This window comes from Bufo gargarizans, chromosome 9 (genome assembly GCF_014858855.1).
Source record: "Bufo gargarizans isolate SCDJY-AF-19 chromosome 9, ASM1485885v1, whole genome shotgun sequence".
Classification (NCBI taxonomy): Eukaryota; Metazoa; Chordata; class Amphibia; order Anura; family Bufonidae; genus Bufo; species Bufo gargarizans.
Window position 1 is genome coordinate 197,987,454 of NC_058088.1, and position 27,668 is coordinate 198,015,121.

General features: G+C 47.8%; 1 protein-coding gene across 3 annotated transcripts; it reads left to right on the forward strand.

Annotated features, from left to right (window-relative positions):
• Positions 1-15: 15 nt before the first annotated feature.
• Positions 16-27,668, forward strand: LOC122946080 (protein GPR107-like). Of its 3 annotated transcripts, none has more exons than XM_044305408.1 (17): positions 16-149; positions 394-444; positions 737-825; positions 927-1,078; positions 1,356-1,771; positions 3,600-3,641; positions 3,773-3,874; positions 3,955-4,088; positions 4,434-4,509; positions 4,799-4,872; positions 12,877-12,994; positions 15,589-15,719; positions 16,267-16,310; positions 21,170-21,219; positions 23,314-23,397; positions 23,820-23,947; positions 26,979-27,668. In XM_044305408.1, the coding sequence occupies exons 1-17, from the start codon at positions 81-83 to the stop codon at positions 27,073-27,075; spliced, it is 1,857 nt and encodes a 618-aa protein (XP_044161343.1). In that variant the 5' UTR covers positions 16-80; the 3' UTR covers positions 27,076-27,668. The 3 variants fall into 3 exon arrangements, with proteins under 3 accessions (XP_044161343.1, XP_044161344.1, XP_044161345.1); XM_044305409.1 differs by having other exon boundaries at positions 4,437-4,509; XM_044305410.1 differs by having other exon boundaries at positions 1,356-1,420.

Here is a 27,668-nt window from a genome sequence, read left to right on the forward strand (position 1 = left end):
CTGTGTTTCTCGCCCTCATTCAGGATGACCAGCGACAGAAGGTTCGTCTGAACACCTTCGGCTTCTTCACTAACGGTTACATGACGGTGAATGTCTCCGGCCTCTCCATAAAGGGGTACAGCAACCTCCCAGAAGTGGGCAACTGGCTGGTAAGTGTGGGCGTCCTTTGCGGGTTATTACAGTATCGGGCACCACCCTCGGTGACAACCCATACGGCCGCTGCTCAGGGGCTGCCACCCGGCCTCTCTGGAGTCCTGAATATCACTCTGCCCTCATGGGCCCGGTCTCCATTCTGGGCTCTGGGGCGATCACCCCCTGTATTGGTTCCTGATTTTGGGGACGTCCCTCTGCCGTTCTTGTGTTTTCTCATTGTTGTCTCCTCTTCTCCTGCAGTTTGGCTTCAGCTTGGACCGGACCAAAAATGATGGATTCTCCACGTATCTGGTGAGCGTCTTGGGGGTGGGGGTTCATTTGCATAACACTGGGACACCCCTAGAAATGCCCCTTCCTCCTGGTCCCTGCTGCCTCACTACATCATTAGGTCTCTTTATAACTGGCAGCACATTACACACAGTAGGTGCCGTAGCGGCGCCTCAAGTCCCCTTCTGGGCTCATTAGAGGCTCGGTTCTGTCTCTCCTCCATGCTTTAAATTTCAGCTCTGATCACTTACTCCAACTTAGCCATGTTACTTATTGTAGGCAACCTCTTCCTCATTATGTGCCCTTTCTTCGCTAGGACCGAGAACTCCATGACTGTATCCTGAAGAACATGGACAGTCGCCCCAAGGATGCCGCCCTCCTGCAACTCAACTTCTCAGCTAGCAGGTGAACTGCTTGTGTTTTTTTTTCTTTGCAGTCCTACATTTCTGATATAAATGTCTTCATCTCTGTTACTTCCCCTATTCCTGCTCTTCTTCCTCTTACAGGGTTTGTCTGAGCACCGCTGATGACAACCTCCTACCTCACATCGTCTTCACCACTCCTAAGGAGGGCGACAAAGCATCTGACACCCCGAGTTCTCAGAATAAACCAGAGAACAGCAAGCAGTCAGCAGCAAAGAGAAGGCGCCGAGACGCAGGTAAATCCAGGGCTGGAGCAGGACTCTGACGCCTCACTATCAGCTCTCAGGCTGCAGGGGGTGCATGAGACCAGCTCTGCCGTGCTGCATTGTTGGAGATGTAGTGATTTACTGTACCGCACTATGGTGTCCTGCACATCTCACACAATGCATCCCAGCAGCCAGTGGATGGCAGTGAAGACTGCAAGGCAGTGCAGCAGAGCGCCGCTTATTACAAGAGCATCTGCAAAAAGCAATGATTGGTATCTATACTGATTGGAACTGGTATATACTTCAGATAATCCAGGGATGAAAGGTCCCACGACAAAAACTAAGGTGGACAAGAAGGCGGCAGAAACCAAGGTGGACCCTAAGGCGGCAGAAACCAAGGTGGACCCTAAGGCGGCAGAAACCAAGGTGGACCCTAAGGCGGCAGAAACCAAGGTGGACCCTAAGGCGGCAGAAACCAAGGTGGACCCTAAGGCGGCAGAAACCAAGGTGGACCCTAAGGCGGCAGAAACCAAGGTGGACCCTAAGGCGGCAGAAACCAAGGTGGACCCTAAGGCGGCAGAAACCAAGGTGGACCCTAAGGCGGCAGAAACCAAGGTGGACCCTAAGGCGGCAGAAACCAAGGTGGACCCTAAGGCGGCAGAAACCAAGGTGGACCCTAAGGCGGCAGAAACCAAGGTGGACCCTAAGGCGGCAGAAACCAAGGTGGACCCTAAGGTTTTTTTATTTTTTATCAAAGACCAGTGTTTTACCGGTGGATGCGCCTAATATATGACAAGGCTGGCAACTCGTCATAAATCGGGCTTAAAGGGGTTGTGCAAGAATGGGGGGCAGGGGGGAGGCGAACCCTGCCTCTTTGGCCAGACCTGTAAAGGGAACCTTACTTACCTGCTTCCCGACACCAATTCCCCCCCCCCCCCCCCTCCTTCTCCTTCCGGCCCGCAGTGCCCCCTGGTCTCCCTCGATGTCAACATCCAGTTGACCGGCGGTGACAAGCTCCCCTTATGTTTTCAACAATGGTCACGTGACACAAGGGGATCTGGTCTCCGCCATGGCCAGTGACTGGCCACAGACCAGATGCTGACATAAAGGGAGCCCAGCGGAGCATTGCAGGCCTGGAGAAGGAGTGGGGAGCCAGTGCCGGGCAGCAGGACTGAGGCTGCACTACTGAGCCATTCCGGTGACAGGTGGAGTAGTAGCTGCTGTGTGTGGGCTGATATCGTGGAGCCCTTGTGTGGGTTAAATTTGACAAATACATCAGTGTCTGCATATATAACGCACCAGTGATGGCAGGCTGGACGTAGAGATTGATGTGCATGGTGATCTGAACCCACTGCAATGACGGTACGGCGCCTTCTCTGTAACCCCGTGGTGCACGTCTGTCAGTGTTTGGTCCTCATGGGCTGTCACTGGAGGTCCCCTTTACTCTGTTCTACCTGACACTCAGTCACTGGGAGCCCCTCCCCCCTTCCTTCACGGTGTCGAGACGCGTGATTGAACCTCTGCTTGTAAAACCTGATCGGTCAGCGACCAAATGTTTATTTTCCAATGGAAGTGTCTCACCCTAAGGAGATGTTCACATGGCTGAAATTTCACTGAAAACCGACCGGTAGCCATGTCCTTTCTGGGGGGCAGCCCTGAGGATCATGGAGCGGCAGCTTAAGGGGTTTTCCCATCTCGGACAATGGGGCATATCGCTAGGATATGCCCCCATTGTCTGATAGGTGCGGGTCCCACCTCTGGGACCCACACCTACATTGAGAACAGAGCCCTGGAAATTGTGGGGGGCTCACTGCGCATGCGCAGCCACCCTCCATTCATTTCTATGGTGCCGCTGAAGATAGCCGAGCGCTGATGCAAATGAATAGGAGCGGTGACTGCGCAAGCGCAGTGTGCTCCCATTCACTACTACAGGGAGAGAGCTTGGCGGTGACCGGACCACAACCTTTCCCGCTCCGTGCTCACTGAGGTGGGACCCGCACCTATCAGACAATGGGGTATATCCTAGCAATATGCCCCCATTGTCTCAGATGGGATAACCCCTTTAAAGCCATGACCACGTCGAGGAAGCCATGACCTCACTGCGCCGCTCATGCGATCCTCAGCGCTGCCTCCCATTGAAGTGAGGGAGGCAGAAAGGGCGGTTTATATTATTATTCTATTTTTTTTCTTTGTCCTTGCCAAAATTCCGATGTAAAACCCAGCGTGTGAATGTCCCCTTATTATAATCTAGCAGGTTACGTTAATATATGTCTTAAAGGGGTTTTCCAAGATTGTTTAATGGGAATTCAGCACCTGCTGATCAGAATGAGGAAGGCACAGCACCACCCAGGAGGTTGTGGCTCTGCCTGGTACTGCAGCCTCTTCCCATGGAACAGAGATGCAGGCACAGCCCTACATATGGTCCTGTGCTCCGATACTGACGTCCAGTCCTATAAAACCAGTTTAAGTAGTTCATCGGGACGTCCGTGAGTGCATGAAAGAAGGATGGGATGTGGGGTTTATCACTGACGTTGTTTTCTCTCACTTGCAGTGTTTTCCCATGCGGGTGCAGGACGGGGTGGCCTCGTTTCAGGTAAATGATGAGTCTGTAATATCCTCTACAGTTATAATTATCAGCACCACGTGGCGGCTGGTCAGCCTCTGGTCATTATTGGTGCCTCCAGCGGGTTGTACGGTTTATATTGTGTTATTCCGTCTCCTCAGTTCTCGTTTAATGTGACTAAGCCGGAGATGGAGGGACAGTACAGCCTGTACTTCCACAGCTGCATCAGTGGGAACCGGCAGCAGAACCCCTTCAGCCTGGAGGTGAGTGTGGCCCTTCCACTTAGGATTGTCCCGGCGGGTCTCGCTTAGGATTCACTTCTCTTCTGTTCTCTATCTTACAGATCCACATCACAGAGAGAAATCCTGACAGCTTCCTGTCTGCAGACGAGATCCCGCTGCCTAAGCTCTACATCTCTATGGCTCTGTTCTTCTTCATTGCCGGGCTCATCTGGGTTCACATCCTCCGGAAGCGCAGGTGCGGAAATGGCTGCTCCTTTGCGTTGGATTTCTTTAGGCTTCTATGTCGCTTGCCGTCTGTCCGTTCATAGGGAATGATGCCTCCAGGAATCTGCTGCAGCGTAAGGCCACAAGGCTTATTTCCCAGCTCTGGGACATCACAAGGCTGCCCATAATATTACTGCTGCTATGTGCGATCCCGGGGTAACAAGATACGTGCATATTGGACCGGACCGTATGGCTGATTTGGTCCTGCATCTGGACCCAACGACATGAATCTACTGTCTGCGCCCAGCGTTGCTTGTCTCCTTATGTATGGCTCCAGTGTGTGAAGAGTTAATGATTGCTGCCCTTTCTATTCTAGTAGTGACGTCTTCAAGATCCACTGGTTGATGGCTGCGCTGCCCTTCACCAAATCCCTCTCTTTGGTGTTCCACACGGTAGGTGTCTCGTGCTCCGCTGCTCCAGAGACTGAGATTTATCTGACGCTGATTAGTCGTTAAAAGATCTGCCCAGAATTAGGAAAACATGGCTGCTTTCTTCCAAAAACAGCGCCACACCTGTCCACAGCTTGTATCTGGTGTTACAGCCCAGTGCTGTCGACAAGAATGGGACTGAGCTGCAGTGACGCACGTGGACAGATGTGGCGCTGGATTTGCTAGAATGGAGCTATGTTTTTCAAATCCTGGACAACCCCTTTAATTTTTAATTATTTTTTTTTCTCTCTAGATCGATTATCACTACATTGCGACTCAGGGTTATCCGATCGAGGGCTGGGCCGTGGTGTATTACATCACTCATCTGTAAGTGTGACCACTGACACTCAGCAAGATGCGCTTTGCAGTATCTGTCGGAGGTGTACACCAGAAGGGTTTCCCAACATACACCTCCAACAGATGCTGTATCGTCACATCGTCCCCCGTAGTGTATAGTCGCCTCCGTCACCCGTAACATACAAGACACAGTATGCATTTTTGCCTTTATGGAATCGTGCAGCAGATTCTAGAAAGTCGGAATACGCTTTGTGCCTATGGATGCCTTTTAGGTGTATGCTGGTAGCTGTCCGCATGCATGTCGCAAACAAACTCTTCAGTACACAGTGTGAATGCTGCCTTAGTCTGGAGAGACAGCTGGGCTGCACAGAATACTGCTATAGTTTCTCGAGAAACATTTCACTAGAAATAAGGCTAGTTTCATACTAGCGTTTACAGATGCGGCAGGCAGTTCTTGCCAGGAACTGCCCGCTGGATTTGGCATTGCTGGACGCTGCCGGAATGCTGCCTGGCCCCATTAACTATAATAGGGTCCGGTGGAGATCCAGCCATAATCCGGCAAATCTGCCAAGAATTGGCTGGACAAATGCCGGATTTTCTTTGGCTGATTCCCGGCATGCTATGCCAGAAGGCTGTAACGACAGTGTGACACTAGCCTAATAAAACCAAATAGCTACTGACACTACCCCAGATATCGCCTAAAGTTCATTGTCCTCTCAATGTGTCCTTAAGCTAACTGTTCTGCCGGAGCTCAGGCAGAAGTGGAGGGGGTGGGGGGGGCTGCTTATATGTCCTGAATGGTAGCAGCTAGAAGCATGGGAGTGGTCTTGTTTAATAGCTGGCATGGCAGCATTACTCCAAGCAACAGAGGAGATATCACTGTTAGAAATCGAGTCGGGAATAATCGAGGTAAAACCTTTCACTTTCAGCTGCATTCATTGGATCCCTGTTTCTAACAGTGATATCTTCCCATATAGTGAATATATTGCTGTCATTCTGGTATTGTTTGAAAGCTTGGAAAGCCAGCAGATATCTCTAGCTGCTACCAAACCAGAGATATGAGCATGTAAAGCAGCCCCCCCCCCCTTCAGTCTGGAGGAGGGGGAAGGGGCAGTTAGGGGGGAGACAGGTTGCAGGAGGAAAGAAAAAATAATAAAATATATAGAAATCTGGCGTTATCATCACTGTGGTGACCACATAAAAAAGTTATGTTATTTTTACCACGCAGTGGACGCCATAAATACATTCCACAAAATATTTAAAATTGCTTTATTTTTTCCTTACCCCCTAAAAATTAAATAATAAAAGTTATTTACTTCACTATATATACCCCAAAGTGGTCCCTAAAAACCTACATCTAATCCTTTAAAATCATCACTGACCCCGGCATAGAAGGTGTTTCCATCGGGTCTCCGCGCTGCGATGACGGTGACCCGATGGGTGAGAAGACAGACGATACCTTGCAGAGGCATCGGGACCTGCCTTCTACGGAAGCCAGGGAGATCCAGGCACACAGTGTAATACATGAACAGGCATTGCAGTATAATACAGGATGTATTGTAATGCCTTGTACAGGGGATCAGACCCCCAAAAGTTAAAGTCCCAGAGTGGGACAAAAAAAAAGATAAAAGGGTTTTTAATAAAAAGATATATATATATATATATATATATATATATATATATATATATATATATATATATATATATATATATTTTATTTTTTTTTTTCCAAGTAAAAAAACAAAAAGTAGACATTTTGATATCGTCGCGTCCGTAACAACCTGCTCTATAAAAACAACACATAATCTAACCTGTCAGATGAACATTGTAAAAAAACAAAAACTAAAAACTGCCAGAACAGCAATTTTTTTGGCTACCTCAAAACTCATATATACCCTACAATAGTATCAATAAAACTGTCACCATATCCCGTAGTTTCTAAAATGGGGTCACATTTTGGGAGTTTCTACTGTAGGGTGCATCAGGAAAGCCTGAAATGGGCCATGGTGTCTAAAGACCAGTCCAGTGAAATCTGCTTTCCAAAAATCATATGGCGCTCCTTTCCTTCTGCGCCCTGCCGTGTGCCCGTACAGCGGTTTACCACCACATGTGTGTAGGGTTTCTGTAAACTGCAGAATCAGGGTAATAGATATTTGAGATTTGTTTGGTTGTTAACCCTTGCTGTGTTACAGGAAAAAAATGGATTAAAATGGAAAATCTGCCAAAAAAAGTAAAAATTTTTAATTTCATCTCCATTTTCCTTTAATTCTTGTAGAACACCTAAAGGGTTAACAAAGTTTGTAAAATCAGTTTTGAATACCTTGAGGTGTAGTTACTAAAATGGGGTCATTTATGGGTGGTTTCTACTATGTTAGCCCCACAAAGTGACTTTAGAACTGAACTGTTCCTTAAAGGGAACCTGTCACCGGGATTTTGTGTACAGAGCGGAGGACATGGGCTGCTAGATGGCCGCTAGCACATCCGCAATACCCAGTCCCCATAGCTTCTGATTTTATTCATAAATAAAGGTGAAATATATTGACTCAAATTACGACCGTCTATCTTAGACAATGGGGGCATATCGCTAGGATATGCCCCCACTGTCTGATAGGTGCAGATCCCACCTCTGGGACCCGCACCTACAAGGAGAACAGAGCAGAGAAAGTTGAGGAGGGCGCACCGCGCATGCGCAGCCGCCCTTCATTCATTTCTATGGAGCCTCTGAAAATAGCCGAGCGCTGGTTCGGCTATTTCCGTCGGCCCCATAGAAATGAATGGGAGCAGTGGCCGCGCATGCACGATGCTCTCCCATTCACTTCAATGGGAGAGGCGGGGAGCTGCGCCTGGTGGTGGACGGACCATGGGAAACCCGGGGTCCTCCAGCCACAACTCTTCCCGGCTCCATTCTCCTTGTAGGTGCGGGTCCCAGCGGTGCGACCCGCACCTATCAGACAATGGGGGCATATCCTAGCGATATGCCCCCATTGTCTAAGATGGGAATACCCCTTTAAGTACAGTCTCAGAATGGCTTGCATAAGTAAAAGCGTTCCAAAGTTATTACCACATAAAGTCACACAGAGTTACAAAAAAAATGGCCTGGGCAGGAGAGAGAAAACTGACCCAGTGTAGAAGGGGTTAAAGGCTATGTACACCCTCTGAGGGCAATTTGTTATTATTATTGCAATGTACTCATTGTGAACTAAAAATTATCTTTTCAATTGGTTTTTATTAAATATTTTGAGCCCTTTTCTCTGTACAGCCTTGAGATTCTCTAGCAGGCTCTGTGTTTTACTGTTCCCCTCGGGCCGCTCAGCTGATCATTCCCTACCTTTTGACCTTATAAACACTAATTATAGCTCGGTTCTTAAGTTAAGGGATTTCTGGGATTTTTTTTTTTTTTACCGATTACCTATCCTATGGATAGGTCATCAGTATCTGATCGCTGGGGGTCCGATACCCGGGCCTCCCGCCAGTTAGCTGTGTTGAGAAGGCACCGGATCTCCTGTGAGCGCTGCGACCTTCTGTGTGCTCACCAGGCATAGCGCCATCCATTGTATAGTGGCCATGCTTGGAATCGCACTCGGCCTCATTCACTTGCTCCTTGGCCACATGGCTGAGATAAGGCTGCGGTGCTCAGTGCCTTCTCAAACAGCTGATCGGCATGGGAACTGGGTGTCGGACCCCCGGGATCAGATATTGAGGTCATCAGTATCTGATCGGTGGGGTTCTGACACCTGAGACCCCCGCCATTCAGCTGTTTGAGAAGGCAGCTGTGAGCACCCCGGCCATCTTGCAGCTCACTATGCTCATCGCTGTACATCGTATAGTGGCTATGCTTGGTGTTTCAGGTGCAGATTGCGGCGCACCGGAGAGGCCGGCGCCTCTTCACAACTCCGGCGGATCCTCCACCAGCTATGGGGCTTTATTAAGACCAGCGTCCTTAATAAATGACCCCAAAGTTTATTAGATGGCCGGCACAAAGAAAAAGTGAAAGCACCAGTCACACATCTAGACAGTTAACCCTTTGTGACAGAACAGCTGAATAGTTTTAATAAAGACCAATTTGAAAAAGTGATTTTTAGCCCAAAATGAGTAAAATGCAATAAAAAAAATTGCCCCCAAAGGTGTCCATAGCCTTTAAGATCCGCCTTTAAGTACCATGAGGTCCATCGCAGTGGTTCCATATAAATCTCATTCTGTGACAAACAATGACACATGAAAAGGGATGAGCAAACTTGTGTTTTTCGGGTTCGGCGTTAGGGTATTTGTGCGATTCCGTTATTACGGAATGCACCAGGGAAGCCTTTAAGAGACGTTCCGTCGTAATAGTAGTCAATGGCCAACATAGCGGATCCGTTCTGCTGCCCATTGACTTCTATTATGATGGAATGCCTGGATAACGAAATCCTTAATCGATTTGCGCAAATATCCGAACGCCGAAACAAAACTTTGAAAAACACAAGTTTTCTCATCCCTACACATGAATAATCTCCCTGTGTGTTGGAGAAGAGTCAACCACTCCAAATGCAGGGTTCTCTTAATCTGAACCAAGATCTGGGAAAGTTTCAGGTCTTCCTCTCAGAACTCCATAGAAATGAATGGAACAATGCTGGGAGTTGTAGTTTCACCACAGCTGGAGTGACGGAGATTAGCCATCACAGGTTTAGGGCATGACCACAAACTATGGTTTAGGTCTGGTTTCTGCTGTTGGCATTTCGGACAATTTGTCACTGTCCGGTTTTCTCAATATACAGTACAGACCAAAAGTCTGGACGCACCTTCTTCTCATTCAGAGTTTTCTTTATTTTCATGACTGACAATTGTAGATTCGCACTGAAGGCATCAAAACTATGAATTATCACATGTGGAATTATATACATAACAAAAAAGTGTGAAACAACTGAAAATATGTCCTATTCTAGGTTCTTCACAGTAGCCACCTTTTGCTTTGATTACTGCTTTGCACACTCTTGGCATTCTCTTGCTGAGCTTCCAGAGGTAGTCACCTGAAATGGTCTTCCAACAGTCTTGAAGGAGTTCCTAGAGATGCTTAGCACTTGTTGGCCCTTTTGCCTTCACGCTGCGTCCAGCTCACCCCAAACCATCTCCATTGGGTTCAGGTCCGGTGACTGTGGAGGCCAGGTCATCTGGCGCAGCACCCCATCACTCTCCTTCATGGTCAAATAGCCCTTACACAGCCTGGAGGTGTTTGGGGTCATTGTCCTGTGGAAAAATAAATGATGGTCCAACTAAACGCAAACCAGATGGAATAGCATGCCGCTGCAAGATGCTGTGGTAGCCATGCTGGGTCAGTATGCCTTCAATTTTGAATAAATCCCCAACAGTGTCACCAGCAAAGCCCCCCCACACCATCACACCTCCTCCTCCATGCTTCACGGTGGGAACCAGGCATGTAGAGTCCATCCGGTCACCTTTTCTGCGTCGCACAAAGACACGGTGGTTGGAACCAAAGATCTCAAATTTGGACTCATCAGATCAAAGCACAGATTTCCACTGGTCTAATGTCCATTCCTTGTTCTTTAGCCCAAACAAGTCTCTTCTGCTTGTTGCCTGTCCTTAGCAGTGGTTTCCTAGCAGATATTCTACCATGAAGGCCTGATTCACACAGTCTCCTCTTAGCAGTTGTTCTAGAGATGTGTCTGCTGCTAGGACTCTGGGTGGCATTGACCTGGTCTCTAATCTGAGCTGCTGTTAACCTGCGATTTCTGAGGCTGGTTACTCGGATGAACTTATCCTCCGCAGCAGAGGTGACGCTTGGTCTTCCTTTCCTGGGGCGGTCCGCATGTCAGCCAGTTTCTTTGTAGCGCTTGATGGTTTTTGTGACTGCACTTGGGGACACTTTCAAAGTTTTCCCAATTTTTCGGACTGACTGAACTTCATTTCTTAAAGTAATGATCGCCACTCGTTTTTCTTTACTTAGCCGCTTTTTTCTTGCCATAATACAAATTCTAACAGTCTATTCAGTAGGACTATCAGCTGTGTATCCACCTGACTTCTCCACAACGCAACTGATGGTCCCAACCCCATTTATAAGGCAAGAAATCCCACTTATTAGACCTGACAGGGCACACCTGTGAAGTGAAGATCATTTCAGGTGACTACCTCTGGAAGCTCATCAAGAGAATGCCAAGAGTGTGCAAAGCAGTAATCAAAGCAAAAGGTGGCTACTGTGAAGAACCTAGAATATGACACATTTTCAGATGTTTCACACTTTTTTGTTATGTATATAATTCCACATGTGATAATTCATAGTTTTGATGCCTTCAGTGTGAATCTACAATTGTCATAGTCATGAAAATAAAGAAAACTCTTTGAATGAGAAGCTGTGTCCAAACTTTTGGTCTGTACTGTATGTGGGAGGTCAAATGCAGACAAGGTGAATGATATTTAACCCCTTCCGTCCCAGTGCTATATACACACGGCGTATCAGAGCTGTAGTTCATATGGAAGCCTGCAGGTGGCAGGGCTCTATGGGATAACAGCAAATGGAGCTTCGCTTGTAGTTCTATTGAACTACAGTGTCGGCCAAAAGCAGCCTCCTTGGGGCTAAAGAAAAAGTAAAAAAATATAGAAATTAAAATCCCCAGAATTAAAGGCTATGTACACCTTCAGCGACTTTTATTTAATTTTTTTATGATTGCACTTTACTCATTTTGGGCAAATTTTTATTTTCTTTTTTTCAGTTTATCTTTATTACAAATATTGAGCCGTTCTGTCACGAAGGGTTAACAGTTTTCTAGCTGTGTGACTGGTACTTTCACTTTCTGCAGGTCATCTAATAACCCTGATCTCTAAATTACTAAGCGGTCATAGACACTTATTTAAGCCGCAGTCTTAGGCTACATTTACACAACCGCGGTGTTTTGCAGATCCACAAAACACGGATACCGGCCCATGTGTGGACCGCACATGTCGCCGAATAGAACATGCTTTATTTTTTGGGGAGGGACGCAGAACTACGGATGTGGACAATACACTGTGTGCTGTCCGCACCTTTTGCGGCCCCATTGAAATTGCGGAACGGATGCAGAATCGTTCATGCGGTCGTGTGAATGTAGCCTTATCAGTAAGATGAGAACTGATCTATAATAAGTGTTTATAAGTTCAGAGACCCGGGATAAGGAGTCCGTCAGCTCCCTGCCTGACGGAGCAGAAAGAAGATACAGATCCTGCTAGTAGATAAACTGAAGGCTGTGCAGGGATAAGGGCGCATCATTTTTAATAAAGACCAATTGAAAAAATCGTTTTCACCCCCAAATGAGCACAATGCTATAATAAAACAAAATTGCCACCAAAGGTGTACATAGGCTTTAAGATAAAAATAAATGAACAATAAAAAACATAGTCCATGGGCATCGCTGCGTCTCAAAATGCCTGAGCTATTAAAATCTAAAAATATTTATCCCATACGGCATAACAGAACAAAAAGCAAAATGGCCGATTCACTGTTTTTTCATCGCTTCATAAATTTTTTTTGAATAACGTGATCAAACAGTCCTACACTCTTTAAAATATCAATAAAAACTACTGATCATCCCGCAAAAAATGCACACAAACGTTTGTTTCCATGTCTGTTCAGTTTTTTTTTTGTTTTTTTTTGCGACTCCACAATTTGTGGACCCCAAAACACATACGGTCGTGTGCTTGTAGCCTTATGAACACTTTGCTTTACTGCTTCTGAGTTACATTATTCTCCAGTCACACCCAGAGCTGCAGTCACCATTCTTCTGACTTTGGGCAGATGTATCCCCTAACAGCTGAGACGAAGAGTAGAGTATATTCACACGCGGCAGGTTGTGCAAATGTCTGTGTACCTGTGATGGGAGCCATGTTTGCAGCAGGATCTGCTCAGTGTGAATGTACCTTACGCTGTGATAGTTTAGGATGATTGGTCAATAATCGTCATCCTCAAGGCATCAGCCGCTTAGAATCCGGAGCCTCTTTACTGTAATGCAGAATATCTGGTCCAAGCCGTTCATGCTGGTTGCAGCACTAACCGCGGGATCGTTACAGGTTGAAAGGTGCGCTGCTGTTCATTACCATCGCTCTCATCGGAACGGGCTGGGCCTTTGTCAAGCACATCCTCTCGGATAAGGATAAGAAGATCTTCATGATTGTGATCCCGCTGCAGGTGAGGGCGATATCGCATGTTACCTTTGTGCTGTATTGATCCTTGGCCAGTGACGGCGGTAATGCAGTCTTATGGCGGATGTCTTTAGTGCGGTATAACGTGCGTGCTGAGCGGAGTCTGCAGGAAAAACTCCAGCCTGGTCCGTTTATTTGCACGGTATGATGTGCGGACTGATGCAGACTGCAATACGGTATCCAAGTCTCTCTAATACAAACGTCCAGCATAAATCAGCAGCATTATATCTATTGCTTATAACGGAGCAGCAGCGTTATATCCATAGCTTATAACGGAGCAGCAGCGTTAGATCCATAGCTTATAACGGAGCAGCAGCGTTAGATCCAGAGCTTATAACGGAGCAGCAGCGTTATATCCATAGCTTATAACGGAGCAGCAGCGTTAGATCCAGAGCTTATAACGGAGCAGCAGCGTTAGATCCAGAGCTTATAACGGAGCAGCAGCGTTAGATCCAGAGCTTATAACGGAGCAGCAGCAGCGTTAGATCCGGAGCTTATAACGGAGCAGCAGCAGCGTTAGATCCGGAGCTTAGAACGGAGCAGCAGCAGCGTTAGATCCGGAGCTTAGAACGGAGCAGCAGCAGCGTTAGATCCGGAGCTTAGAACGGAGCAGCAGCGTTAGATCCAGAGCTTATAACGGAGCAGCAGCGTTAGATCCATAGCTTATAACGGAGCAGCAGCGTTAGATCCATAGCTTATAACGGAGCAGCAGCGTTAGATCCAGAGCTTATAACGGAGCAGCAGCGTTAGATCCAGAGCTTATAACGGAGCAGCAGCGTTAGATCCAGAGCTTATAACGGAGCAGCAGCAGCGTTAGATCCAGAGCTTATAACGGAGCAGCAGCAGCGTTAGATCCAGAGCTTATAACGGAGAAGCAGCGTTAGATCCAGAGCTTATAACGGAGCAGCAGCGTTAGATCCAGAGCTTATAACGGAGCAGCAGGGTTAGATCCAGAGCTTATAACGGAGCAGCAGGGTTAGATCCATAGCTTATAACGGAGCAGCAGCAGCGTTATATCCATAGCTTATAACGGAGCAGCAGCAGCGTTAGATCCAGAGCTTATAACGGAGCAGCAGCGTTAGATCCAGAGCTTATAACGGAGCAGCAGCGTTAGATCCAGAGCTTATAACGGAGCAGCAGCGTTAGATCCAGAGCTTATAACGGAGCAGCAGCGTTAGATCCAGAGCTTATAACGGAGCAGCAGCGTTAGATCCAGAGCTTATAACGGAGCAGCAGCGTTAGATCCAGAGCTTATAACGGAGCAGCAGCGTTAGATCCAGAGCTTATAACGGAGCAGCAGCGTTAGATCCAGAGCTTATAACGGATTAGCAGCGTTAGATCCAGAGCTTATAACGGAGCAGCAGCGTTAGATCCATAGCTTATAACGGAGCAGCAGCGTTAGATCCATAGCTTATAACGGAGCAGCAGCATTAGATCCAGAGCTTATAACGGAGCAGCAGCGTTAGATCCATAGCTTATAACGGAGCAGCAGCGTTAGATCCATAGCTTATAACGGAGCAGCAGCGTTAGATCCAGAGCTTATAACGGAGCAGCAGGGTTAGATCCAGAGCTTATAACGGAGCAGCAGGGTTAGATCCAGAGCTTATAACGGAGCAGCAGGGTTAGATCCAGAGCTTATAACGGAGCAGCAGCGTTAGATCCAGAGCTTATAACGGAGCAGCAGGGTTAGATCCAGAGCTTATAACGGAGCAGCAGGGTTAGATCCAGAGCTTATAACGGAGCAGCAGGGTTAGATCCAGAGCTTATAACGGAGCAGCAGGGTTAGATCCAGAGCTTATAACGGAGCAGCAGCGTTAGATCCAGAGCTTATAACGGAGCAGCAGCGTTATATCCATAGCTTATAACGGAGCAGCAGCGTTAGATCCAGAGCTTATAACGGAGCAGCAGCGTTAGATCCATAGCTTATAACGGAGCAGCAGCGTTAGATCCATAGCTTATAACGGAGCAGCAGCGTTAGATCCAGAGCTTATAACGGAGCAGCAGGGTTAGATCCAGAGCTTATAACGGAGCAGCAGGGTTAGATCCAGAGCTTATAACGGAGCAGCAGCGTTAGATCCAGAGCTTATAACGGAGCAGCAGGGTTAGATCCAGAGCTTATAACGGAGCAGCAGGGTTAGATCCAGAGCTTATAACGGAGCAGCAGGGTTAGATCCAGAGCTTATAACGGAGCAGCAGCGTTAGATCCAGAGCTTATAACGGAGCAGCAGCGTTAGATCCAGAGCTTATAACGGAGCAGCAGGGTTGGATCCAGAGCTTATAACGGAGCAGCAGCATTAGAAGTTTCAGGGTGGTGCGATATTCTGCACACAGGGGGTTCCTTCAAGTGCATGAAGGAGGATGAGGAGTCGCCAGGCCGGTCCCTATAAATTGAGGAATTAGTTCTCCGGTGTCGGTCTTACAAAATGTTAATGGTTTTTTATTAAATGTGGATTTTAACGCGACTGATGCCGGGGCGCTTCCTCAGTTTATGTGGACTCTCGAGGAGCCGTGTATTGTATGTCTTCTCCTGAGTGATTTGTGGGTCAGGAACCTGAGGTTTAATGTCTCGCTTTTCTTTAGGTTCTGGCCAACGTGGCTTACATCATCATCGAGTCCACAGAGGAAGGCAGGACCGATTCCAGCCTGTGGAAGGAGATCCTGTTCCTCGTCGACCTCCTGTGCTGTGGCGCCATCTTGTTTCCGGTTATATGGTAATCCATCGGACAGTCTCCGGGGCTGGGATGTGCATTGAACCTTGTGCAGTTGTCACTGACCGAAAGATCAGCCCCGTATAGGTGGCTGTGACTGCCAAAGTCAATGTGGACCGCGGGGTCTCCACAGAGCTACGTGTAATAGAACGTGTGCTCTACTGCCTGAAAGGCTCCTGGAACAGCATTGTGTGGTCGCTGTTTGTGGATCTTTAGGACTTTAAAAAGGAAAGTCCTTGTGCATGTTGTTTACATGGCGCTTTGAGGCGTGTGCACATAGGCTGCAGCTGCTCTAGGAGGTGTAGGCTTCAATTGCCGTCCTATATATCCTATACCAGGGATCAGCAGCCTCCGCTGAAACTACAACTCCCAGAATGCTCTGTTCACTTCTATAGGAGTTAGAAGAACAGCCAAGCATGTTGCATCCTGGGAGTTGTAGTTTCACAGCTCTGGTTAGTGGGACCGCAGGCCGGCTACAGTTAGTGATTTGTCCTTTCTGTCCTATTACACTTCTCCTCTGCTTACTGTTGCTTTCTCTCTTTCCAACCAGGTCCATCCGTCATCTCCAGGAAGCGTCTGCAACAGATGGGAAAGGTAAGTCTCTTATGTGCTGACCTTAGTGCATCCTCTGCTGATGGCCTTATGCTATGGGCTCCTTGTAAGAAGCCGGGTCATTGCCGCAGCCTCTGGCCAGCAGGCACCACCTTGTGCTGCTGCATTGCTGATGTAAATCAGTTCTTCTCCACCAGGTGGCGATGTGCAGGCGAGTCACAGGGGCCAGATGTATGGAGATTGAGCCGGGGATTGTTTGTCTTCCATGGCTGCAGCTTGTGTATAACACTGTGTATTCTGCACTCCAAGAGTGCGTCATCGGCACGGGATCTGTGTCTGGAGAATGCAAACACGTTGGCACCTCTACCTTGCAGAGTTTGGTAGATGGAAGTGATGTGGCGGGCACAGGTATCCAAGGGTCACTGCCCCTAAGTGTCCTTTGCTTTTACCCCAAGGCATTGTCATTCTTGTAGGTCATCAGACTTAGATATTGCAGCATAGTGCAAACCCGTGCAGATTGCACCGACCCTCAGATGTCCTATTCCCACACTTCTGGTCCGCAGACGATTCTCGTGCCCCCCTCCCCCACAGCCCATCGCCAGCTCCTCCGTTGTATGTGACTCTTGTTCTCTTGTCGTTTGGGGGGTACGATCTCTCCTTGGGAACAGAGCACCCTAATCTGCATGTCTTCATTGCCTTTTAAATTTGAAATAGTGATTCATTTTAAAGGGTATAAAGACTTTTGCAACAATTGATTTTATTGTTCAGACTTAAGACGTCTCTAAATTGAAAAACAAAGCAACTAATTTAGGTTGAAAATCCGCCGCCGTGTAACCATGGCAACGCTTGAATCTGCATAGCAGCCGTGTACACCAAACGGTAGGATATTTTTAATAAGATTACTTGTAGGTTGCTGGGTACAGAAGTGTGCGCCACCGTGCGCAGGCTGAGCATACGGTGCCCCCTTCTACCGCCCTGTAGTCCCAGCAGCTCCACCGTCCACTGTCTTGGCTGTGAAATGATTTATGACGGTTCTTGCTTGCAGGGAGGTTTGTACCGACGCCTCACCTACAGGGAGCCGTTAGCAGCTGTGCACCTTCTACAGCTCTACACCATGAATATAAATTGCCGCCATTGTTTTTTTGTGAGGCGTCGCTGGGAAAATGCATCCATCCTGTAGGTCTCTGCTGGGAGCGCTTGCTGGAGCCAGCGTAACCCTTTCTCTCCCCTGCAGACACTTGCCGTCATCCTGCAGTGCCCGCTCCACCCTTTCTATGCTGGCAGCCAGCTATCGACCGCTGACGCTGATTTAATGGTCTTTGTGGCCATTAATGACACCCCCGGTAATTGTGCTGGGGGCGGCTGGGAGTGCAGATTGGAGTAGATATGAAGACGTCTCCCGGGGCTGAAGTCAGACATGTTTACTCCCACAAGGGTGATTGGATGGTAATGGCGCGTTAGTGCATTGTGGCTTCTGGAATAATGGCCGGAAGGCGGTGGAGGCTATAGCGCAGCATCGTAGATAACTACAACTCTCAGCATGTCATCGGCTGTCAGGGCATGCTGGGAGATGAGGCTTCACTGTATCAGGGAATGGGGGACTGCAGCTCTTCAGTTCATCGTTCCCATGCTGTCCTGTTAAAGGGGCTTTTATTACCTGGCTCAGAATAACCTTAAGGGGTCGTCTGCGTTACAGGGGCCCATCTTCAGGAGGGTCGCCTATTAACCAGAGCGGAGAGCAGCGACTAAAACCTCTCTGGACGACCACTCCTCTCCCATAGATTTCAGTGAGAACCGTGTAATACTTAAGGACTCCAGTGGAGGCGCTGTAGGAGACTTGAACACTTGCCTTCAGTTGATTGCAGGGGGCCCCTTTAACACTTTTTCACTATGTGAAGCGGAGAACCCGTTACATCAATATAAAATACGGTAATATCCTTTGCTTCAGTCCCTCACCGTTTTTCTTGATTTCCCTGCCGACCTGATACTTCTCGCAGCAGAGGGTTTGTTACAATTGTATCCATTCTTCACATTCCTCTGTGAATTCAGCAGATCGGCTGCCTACATCGCACTCCTGTCCTGATAGTTTGTTACAGTGTATCAGTCCAGAGGCCACAGGGGCTTCTCTGGGGCGGATACAATTGTAGCAAAGAAGAGAAGTATTTGCACTACTCCAGGTTTTTATGTAAAGAAGCATGCTCCTATTCACTGACAGCAAGCAAGTCCAACTTTTCATTCTACAGGGATTTAATGAAAATCGCCTTGAAATGTAGCAATTGCCAAATTTCTCAGTGGTTTTAGATGTTGACTGTGAAACGTGTCATGTGACCGTCCTTGAAGATGGCCGACCGTGTGCGCCATCACTACATATAGCCTGCCTGGTCTCGGGATGTAATTAATAATCTTGGTTTAGGTAGCAGATCTGTGCCGCCACATACCTCTCCCTGACCTGTCTATATAAGGGCTGCTTGCTGTTCCCCCGCCTGACGCGGTGACCCCGGGACACCACATGTTTACACACGTAAACACAACCTCCATTACTTCCATTGGCGCGGACCCTTCGGCAGCGGCTGCTGCATTTTATTTACTGTCATCTGGCAGCGCGTCGTTCCACGAGGTTTCTTCCAAGAGCGAGGGTTAATTAGGAAGGATGCTGGGTGTGTGCTGTCGGCTGTGCTGGAGGAATGATAGGTGTGATGATCCATACAGTCATGCCGTCATCTATACCAGCACTCAGTAAATGCAGATTTCCTATCCATAAGGGTCTAGTGCAGGAGACGTGGACCTTGCGCGAGTGCAGAACGAGCGTCCGCCGCAGGAGGTACAATATCAGGCAATTACATTTTAGGCAATTCCTTCGGTAAGCGTTTGTTGGATTGTCGCATCGGTCCCTCCACAATACAGGGCCACGTTCTGTCCACGTTATGGGTGTGTTCACACATCGCCTTCTAAAATCCGCTGCACAAGGATTAGAGGGGCAAGAAAAATGAATGTGCTCGTTCTCATGGAGGATTTCTTTCCATGGCGCGGTCACTTTATTTTTTTTCTGGAACATGTGAACGCGGTTACAGGACCTTTTTAAATGACAAAAATTGGAGGCGAAATGTGTTTAGTGGATTTGATGTGAACGGGCCCTGGATTTAGTGAGGGGCCACATTTACAGACCTCCTGGTTTCCCTTCCTTCCATAATAACAAGTGGATATAACGCACCCGCTAGTGTCTTTTATACCGTGCTCCTGCATATAGACGAACCCCGAACGTTTTGACTGACCCCTTATTTTGGATTGCCTAGATTGATCTGTACTTTTGGGAGTTCCGAGGGGCAATGTGGCTGGTTGTGATGGTGGTATTGTGGTTGGCGCTGTTATGGGGCACTGTGGTCTGTGTGGTTACGGGGGGCTGTAATGATTGTACAGTGGTTGGAACTGTTATGGGGGATACAGTGGCTGGTTGGTATGAGGGTGCTGTGGGTGGCATGATTATGAGGAGCTTTTATGGGTAACAAGTCTGGCTCTGGGGCACTGTGGTCTGTATGGTTATGGGGGGCTATGATAGATAACATGGCGGACTCTGGGGGGGCTGTGATGGATAACATGGCGGATTCTTTGGGGGCAATGTGGACTGTATGGTTATGGGGGGCTGTGATGGGTAACGTAGAGGACACTTTAGGGGCACTGTGGTCTGTATGGTTATGGGAGCTGTGATGAATAACATGGTGGACTCTTTGGGGGCACTGTGGTCTGTATGGGTATGGGGGGCTGTGATGGATAACATGGCGGACACTTAGGGGACACTGTGGTCTGGTTATGGGGGGCTGTGATGGATAACATGGCGGACTCTGGGGGCATTGTGGTCTGTATGGTTATGGGGGCTGTGATGGATAACATGGCGGACTCTGGGGGCACTGTGGTCTGTGGTTATGGGGGGCTGTGATGGATAACATGGCGGACTCTGGGGGCACTGTGGTCTGTATGGTTATGGGGGGCTGTGATGGATAACAATAGCGGACACTTAGGGGGCACTGTGGTCTGTATGGTTATGGGGGGCTGTGATGGATAACATGGCTGCCTCTTTGGGGGCACTGTGGTCTGTATGGTTATGGGGGGCTGGTTTGCATAGGGATCAGGCACTAGGACTACCTGGTATACTGGAGCTCAGCTCGATGCCCGCACAATAAATCATTTGTCGTCGGCTGTTACTTCTGCTCTGAAGTGCAATACTCTGAACGAGAGCCTTGAAGCACCAGGACATTAACATGAGACAATCTCCACATGGCCCCACCGAGTCCGGAGATCTCCCAGCTGCCCCTCCTCAGCTCGCTGTTTTCTTAAAGGATTTTTTGGCAGCTTTGAGTTGTTCAATTAGCGAAGCAGAATGTGACAAGTATGGATCTCATCAGTGCACTAATCGGCCCTCTGGAGAGTTCACGTTACTTCTGGGATCTGATCATGGACGCACTGGTTAAAGGAGAACTCCACCTTATATGGAGCTGGATGGTCGGGAGATAATTTAAGGTGGAATTCCTCTTTAAGTAGCTCTGATATTTGAACCTGTGTATTAATGTGTCTGTATTTTATTTACCGTATTTTTTACCATTTCTTGACATGCTGGACATCAGACTGTAAGCAGCCTCCATGTTTGATCATGGTGATTATTAGACATACAAGACGCATAATTTCTGTCTCGCTGAAATTTTTAGTACCACATTCAATAGCCGCCTCTTGGAGGGTTACTCAGTGCCACCAAATAGTAACTACAGCGGCGTGATCCAGGCATTCATGGCCCTGCCACGTCACGTGCACAGCCTGGAAAAGCCTGTAATTATTTGCATCCAGCAGATTGTGAGGACGAGTCTGACATTACCCTCCTCATCACTTGTCATGTCTCTTCTTTTTGTCAGCTGCTATCAACTTGGCGAAACTGAAGCTTTTCAGACACTACTATGTAATGGTGAGTAAGACAGGAACGAGAAGATGGTGCAATTATATAACTAATATAATACTGCCTCCTATGTACAAGAATATAACTACTATAATACTGCTCCTATGTACAAGAATATAACTGCTATAATACTGCCTCCTATGTACAGGAATATAACTATTATAATACTGCTCCTATGTACAAGAATATAACTACTATAATACTGCTCCTATGTACAAGAATATAACTACTATAATACTGTTCCTATGTACAGGAATATAACTACTATAATACTGCTCCTATGTACAAGAATATAGCTACTATAATACTGCCTCCTATGTACAAAAATATAACTACTATAATACTGCTCCTATGTACAAGAATATAACTGCTATAATACTGCCTCCTCTGTACAAGAATATAACTACTATAATACTGCTCCTCTGTACAAGAATATAACTACTATAATACTGCTCCTATGAACAAGAATATAACTACTATAATACTGCCTCCTATGTACAAGAATATAACTACTATAATACCGCCTCCTATGTACAAGAATATAACTGCTATAATACTGCCTATGTATAAGAATATAACTACTATAATACTGCTCCTATGTACAAGAATATAACTGCTATAATACTGCCTCCTATGTATAAGAATATAACTGCTATAATACTGCCTCCTATGTATAAGAATATAACTACTATAATACTGCTCCTATGTACAAGAATAGGACTACTATAATACTGCTCCTATGTACAAGAATAGGACTACTATAATACTGCTCCTATGTACAAGAATATAACTACTATAATACTGCTCCTATGTACAGGAATATAACTACTATAATACTGCTCCTATGTACAGGAATATAACTACTATAATACTGCTCCTATGTACAAGAATATAACTACTATAATACTGCTCCTATGTACAAGAATATAACTACTATAATACTGCCTCCTATGTACAAGAATATAACTACATAATACTGCTCCCATGTACAAGAATATAACTACTATAATACTGCCTCCTATGTACAGGAATATAACTACTATAATACTGCTCCTATGTACAAGAATATAACTACTATAATACTGCCTCCTATGTACAGGAATATAACTACTATAATACTGCTCCTATGTACAAGAATATAACTACTATAATACTGCTCCTATGTACAAGAATATAACTACTATAATACTGCCTCCTATGTACAAGAATATAACTACTATAATACTGCTCCCATGTACAAGAATATAAACTACTATAATACTGCTCCTATGTACAAGAATATAAACTACTATAATACTGCTCCTATGTACAAGAATATAACTACTATAATACTGCTCCTATGTACAAGAATATAACTACTATAATACTGCTCCTATGTACAAGAATATAACTACTATAATACTGCTCCTATGTACAAGAATATAACTACTATAATACTGCTCCTATATACAAGAATATAACTACTATAATACTGCCCCTATATACAAGAATATAACTACTATAATACTGCCTCCTATGTACAGGAATATAACTATTATAATACTGCTCCTATGTACAAGAATATAACTACTATAATACTGCCCCCTATGTACAAGAATATAACTACTATAATACTGCTCCTATGTACAAGAATATAACTACTATAATACTGCTCCTATGTACAAGAATATAACTACTATAATACTGCAGTAATTTTCATCCCTGTTCTACAGATTTTTGATAAACCTCCCTCGTTAGTCTCTACCTTTAGAGGTCTCGCCCGTTTTCCGCCCGCTCCCAGCAGTGACATTGACGCTCTTGCCCCCCCCATGATGAGGATGGCAGTGGGGATGGATAGTTGGCTCCTGCAGTAATTGCATTACTTTCATCTATCTGTGAGATGGCGGTGGGTCCTTGAGATGCAGCTCAGGGAGCAATCTATTAAGTGGATGTCATAAATTCCTCTCAGGGAGATTAATCCCAGATCCGCAGGCTGACATGTGCCTCTCAGAGATGGCAGCGCGGCCAGGGTGGGGGGCCGGAGCGCTGCTCTACGGGATGGGCCTGCCCTGCAGATGGCGAGGATACCGCTCATATCTCCCAATTTCTCCTCTTTTGCCGCAGGTCGTCTGCTTCATATACTTCACCCGGATCATTGCCTTAGTCATCAAGTTAGCAGTCCCATTCCAGTGGAAGTGGATGTACCAGGTAGGTGCCCCCCAGCGCGTTGCCTGCGGTGTTCTCCAAGGCCTCTTCACTCATGTGTAATGCAGTGCAATTCCTTACCGTTTACAACATCTCTGCTACCTGTGCGAAAATAGAAATATGTTTGTGCACATGCAGATGATGAATACCCGTTCTTATCCAATTCTTTTTTCACAGCTGAGAGTTTGTTACAGTTGTATCCAGTCCTCCAGACTGATACATTTTGTAACAAGTGCGCTGTTACATTGTAACAAACCATCCGCACAGTTGAGATTTGCGCTTCTACTGTGTTTAGCTGACAGAGGATGGTGTGGGCTGGACACAACTGTAACAAATTCTCTTAGCTTCTGTGGTCACATTCAGTGACAGCAAGCAGAAATGGTAAAGATTTGAGACCCATAAATAATGCCCTGATTTTCCTGCAGCTTCTCAATGAATTGGCCACCTTCGTCTTCTTCGTGTTGACCGGGTACAAATTCCGGCCGGCGTGTGACAACCCATACCTGCAGCTTCCCCAGGACGAGGACATGGACGACCTGGAAATGGAGGCCGTGTGAGTAGAAGACACCAGTGTCGGAGCCCGGGGTGTTACTGGGGGATACTGGGAGTGCTGGAGCCGGTGAGGACAGGCATTCTGCCTCTCCCCAGACTGTTTTTATTCACTGATCGCAAACAGAGATCATGAAAACGAGTTACAGCCTATCAGGACTGAATGACCACAGTCATTAGACCAGATTACTGCGGCAGGGGGATAAGAAGCTGCCAGGCCCCTTGTGCCACTTATCTCAGGACATATTATATAAAGGGGCCCTCCCACCTCAACGATTCTCAGTAGTTTTCCCTAAAGTTATAGATCTCTGTATCTCCCCTTACAGACGTCGCCGCGGTTCTGTCGAAAGTGGCGGTGCTTGCACAGGGTTGACCGCATAGCGGGATATCGGGAGCTGCATTAGTACGGCCACCTACCTGCTTTGTAAAGTCAATGGGACTACTCTCCGGCCTGCGCGCAACCCTGAGAGCTGTCCTGTTCAGCAGTTCTGTACAGGGAGCGCCCACGCAGATGAAAGGGGCGCAGTAACGCACATTCCGAAGCCATGTAAATGACATGTACGTTTTAAACGAGTTGTCAGAGTTTTTGATGTTATTGGCCTATCCTAAGGGTAGGTCATCAGTATCATATCAGTGGGGGTCCGACCAATCATCAGTGTGAAGAGGCCACAGTGCTCCAGTGAATGGGACTGAGCTGCAATACCAAGTACGGCCTCTATATAGTGTACGGCGCTTGGTAAGCTGCGAGGAGGCCGCAAACAGCTGATTGGGGAGAGGGGGTCCCAGGTGTCAGACCCCACAATTACGTACTGATCTATCCTGAGGACAAACCATCAGTATTAAAATCCGGAAAATCCCTTTAAGTTGTCACGTTGGTCCTGAAGCCTTTCAGCCATTTCGCACCATTTCAGCATGATTCCATAGACTGATTGGTCTGCAGCCTCCCGAAGACCCAGAGACCTCACTACATTGGTGGTGGGTGACCGTGAGACCTCGCTCCATTGGTGATGGGTGACCGTGAGACCTCGCTCCATTGCTGGTGGGTGACCGTGAGACCTCACTCCATTGGTGGTGGGTGACCGTGAGACCTCACTCCATTGGTGATGGGTGACCGTGAGACCTCACTCCATTGGTGGTGGGTGACCGTGAGACCTCGCTCCATTGGTGGTGGGTGACCGTGAGACCTCGCTCCATTGCTGGTGGGTGACTGTGAGACCTCACTCCATTGCTGGTGGGTGACTGTGAGACCTCGCTCCATTGCTGGTGGGTGACTGTGAGACCTCGCTACATTGCTGGTGGGTGACTGTGAGACCTCGCTCCATTGGTGGTGGGTGACCGTGAGACCTCGCTCCATTGGTGGTGGGTGACCGTGAGACCTCGCTCCATTGGTGGTGGGTGACCGTGAGACCTCGCTCCATTGGTGGTGGGTGACCGTGAGACCTCGCTCCATTGGTGGTGGGTGACCGTGAGACCTCGCTCCATTGGTGGTGGGTGACCGTGAGACCTCGCTCCATTGGGGGTGGGTGACCGTGAGACCTCGCTCCATTGGGGTGGGTGACCGTGAGACCTCGCTCCATTGGTGGTGGGTGACCGTGAGACCTCGCTCCATTGGTGGTGGGTGACCGTGAGACCTCGCTCCATTGGTGGTGGGTGACCGTGAGACCTCGCTCCATTGGTGGTGGGTGACCGTGAGACCTCGCTCCATTGGTGGTGGGTGACCGTGAGACCTCGCTCCATTGGTGGTGGGTGACCGTGAGACCTCGCTCCATTGGTGGTGGGTGACCGTGAGACCTCGCTCCATTGGTGGTGGGTGACCGTGAGACCTCGCTCTATTGGTGGTGGGTGACCGTGAGACCTCGCTCTATTGGTGGTGGGTGACCGTGAGACCTCGCTCTATTGGTGATGGGTGACCGTGAGACCTCGCTCCATTGGTGGTGGGTGACCGTGAGACCTCGCTCCATTGGTGGTGGGTGACCGTGAGACCTCGCTCCATTGGTGGTGGGTGACCGTGAGACCTCGCTCCATTGGTGGTGGGTGACCGTGAGACCTCGCTCTATTGCTGGTGGGTGACCGTGAGACCTCGCTCTATTGCTGGTGGGTGAGATGTCTGGGACCATGTCTTTTTTATAATGTGACCTTCATCCTCAGGTCCTCACATCTATGGAAGGAGATCCCGAGTCTCTCCTCCAGCAGAGGAGGAGGGCGGGGGGTTGGCTCCTTCCCCTTCCCCCAGGTAGAGTCCGGCCCAGTCCGGGTGTCTGTTCAGTGTCCGCCCGGTCACAAGTCCTAGTTTAGGCAGCTCGGTCCTGTTTCTTCCAACATCAAAGCGTCATACGTGCCTGGTTTCTGCAGCCGCTGTATATACACACACAGTGGCTGCCGCCCAAGTTTCTTCTTAGGCTTAAGTGACGTTCTGCATAGTTTTCTCCCCTTCCTGCAGCCATGTGCTGGGGTCAAACACCAGATATACTCCCCATGTCAATTAATCACCATCTCCAAGATCTCTGCTTGCTATCAGTGACTGGGAACATTCTTGTTTACATGCTGATGCCCATCCTGACCTGTATCCAGTCTTTGGACAGGAGCCATCCGTGCTGCTGCTGTGGATTTTCTAGACTCGATACATTGTAACAAACACTCAGCTGTGAGACGTATACGGTCAGGAGGTGATTCCCGCATCTGGAAGTAAACATGAAGGTCCCTAACCAGGACAGGAGAGAGATTTGTTTGGGTACAGTTGTAACAAACCTTCTGCTGTGAGAAGCTTCCGCCCTCAGGATGCAAACAAGAATATTTCAATTCACTGACAGCAAACAATTCCAGACGTAATGTTCACTTCAAGGCCTAAACACTGTAGAACATTTTGAGATTTATGGGGTCTGTATGGGTTATCAGCTAGACACAAGTGCTCTTATGGACAGCAAGCAGAGATCTTGAAAACTGTGACTAGTTGACAGAACAGACTATTAGCGAGTCGTGGCGGCTTTATTTACTTTCGCTCGGTCTTTAACCCTAACCTTTCCATGCTATTTCAGAGTGACGACCACAGGATCCACAGAGGGCATCAAGAAAGTGAAAAAAGTCCTGAATGGGTCGTCGGAGGGGCGCTCCGAATGGGAGAACTCCGCCTGAAAGGACAAATGACCTGGATTTTAATTTATTATTTACTCCTATTCTTCATGCAAGGACGCGTTTCACTGAAAAACGGTGCAGACGGACCGAACACAGTCCCTCAACCTGCACCCCAAAAATCAGCCTCTACTGGATGCCAGCGCAGCCCCTATGTTTGGAGACCCCCCCCCCCCCCAGCCCTGGTGCTTGTAAGAGGAGCTTTAAAAAAATATTAATCTGATGAGTTTTGTACCTCGGGGGCCGACAAGCGGCAATACACGCAGGCGGCTGCTGAGGATGCTGCTTGTGGTTTGCAGGGCCCGCTGGGAATCCTCCCGCGTCGAGCGCCTGTACATACACCGATTTTCATTTTGTAGCAGATCTATACGGTCTCTAGAACGTCCTGCTCCATATCCCGGAGGTGGACGTGCCGCGCTGCGCACATTGTGCTTCCAGGGCCTTGCTCGCTCTTTCATTACTGTGTGAGCTCCGCGTAGTCGCAGGAAGACTCTGCTTCCCTAAGCTTAGCTGCTGCCATGTTAATGCAGCACTGTGGCCCTGAGACTGCAGGGGCCATCATGTTAATGCAGCACTGTGACCCTGAGACTGCAGGG

What these genes read in the sequence shown, in the direction of transcription:
- LOC122946080 (XM_044305408.1), top strand. Translation starts at nt 81, where the DNA reads ATGACGGTGAATGTCTCCGGCCTCTCCATAAAGGGGTACAGCAACCTC. An exon ending in ATGGATTCTCCACGTATCTG is followed by an intron (nt 445 to 736) that starts GTGAGCGTCTTG and finishes TTTCTTCGCTAG; the next exon opens with GACCGAGAACTCCATGACTG. An exon ending in GACCTGGAAATGGAGGCCGT is followed by an intron (nt 23,948 to 26,978) that starts GTGAGTAGAAGA and finishes ATGCTATTTCAG; the next exon opens with AGTGACGACCACAGGATCCA.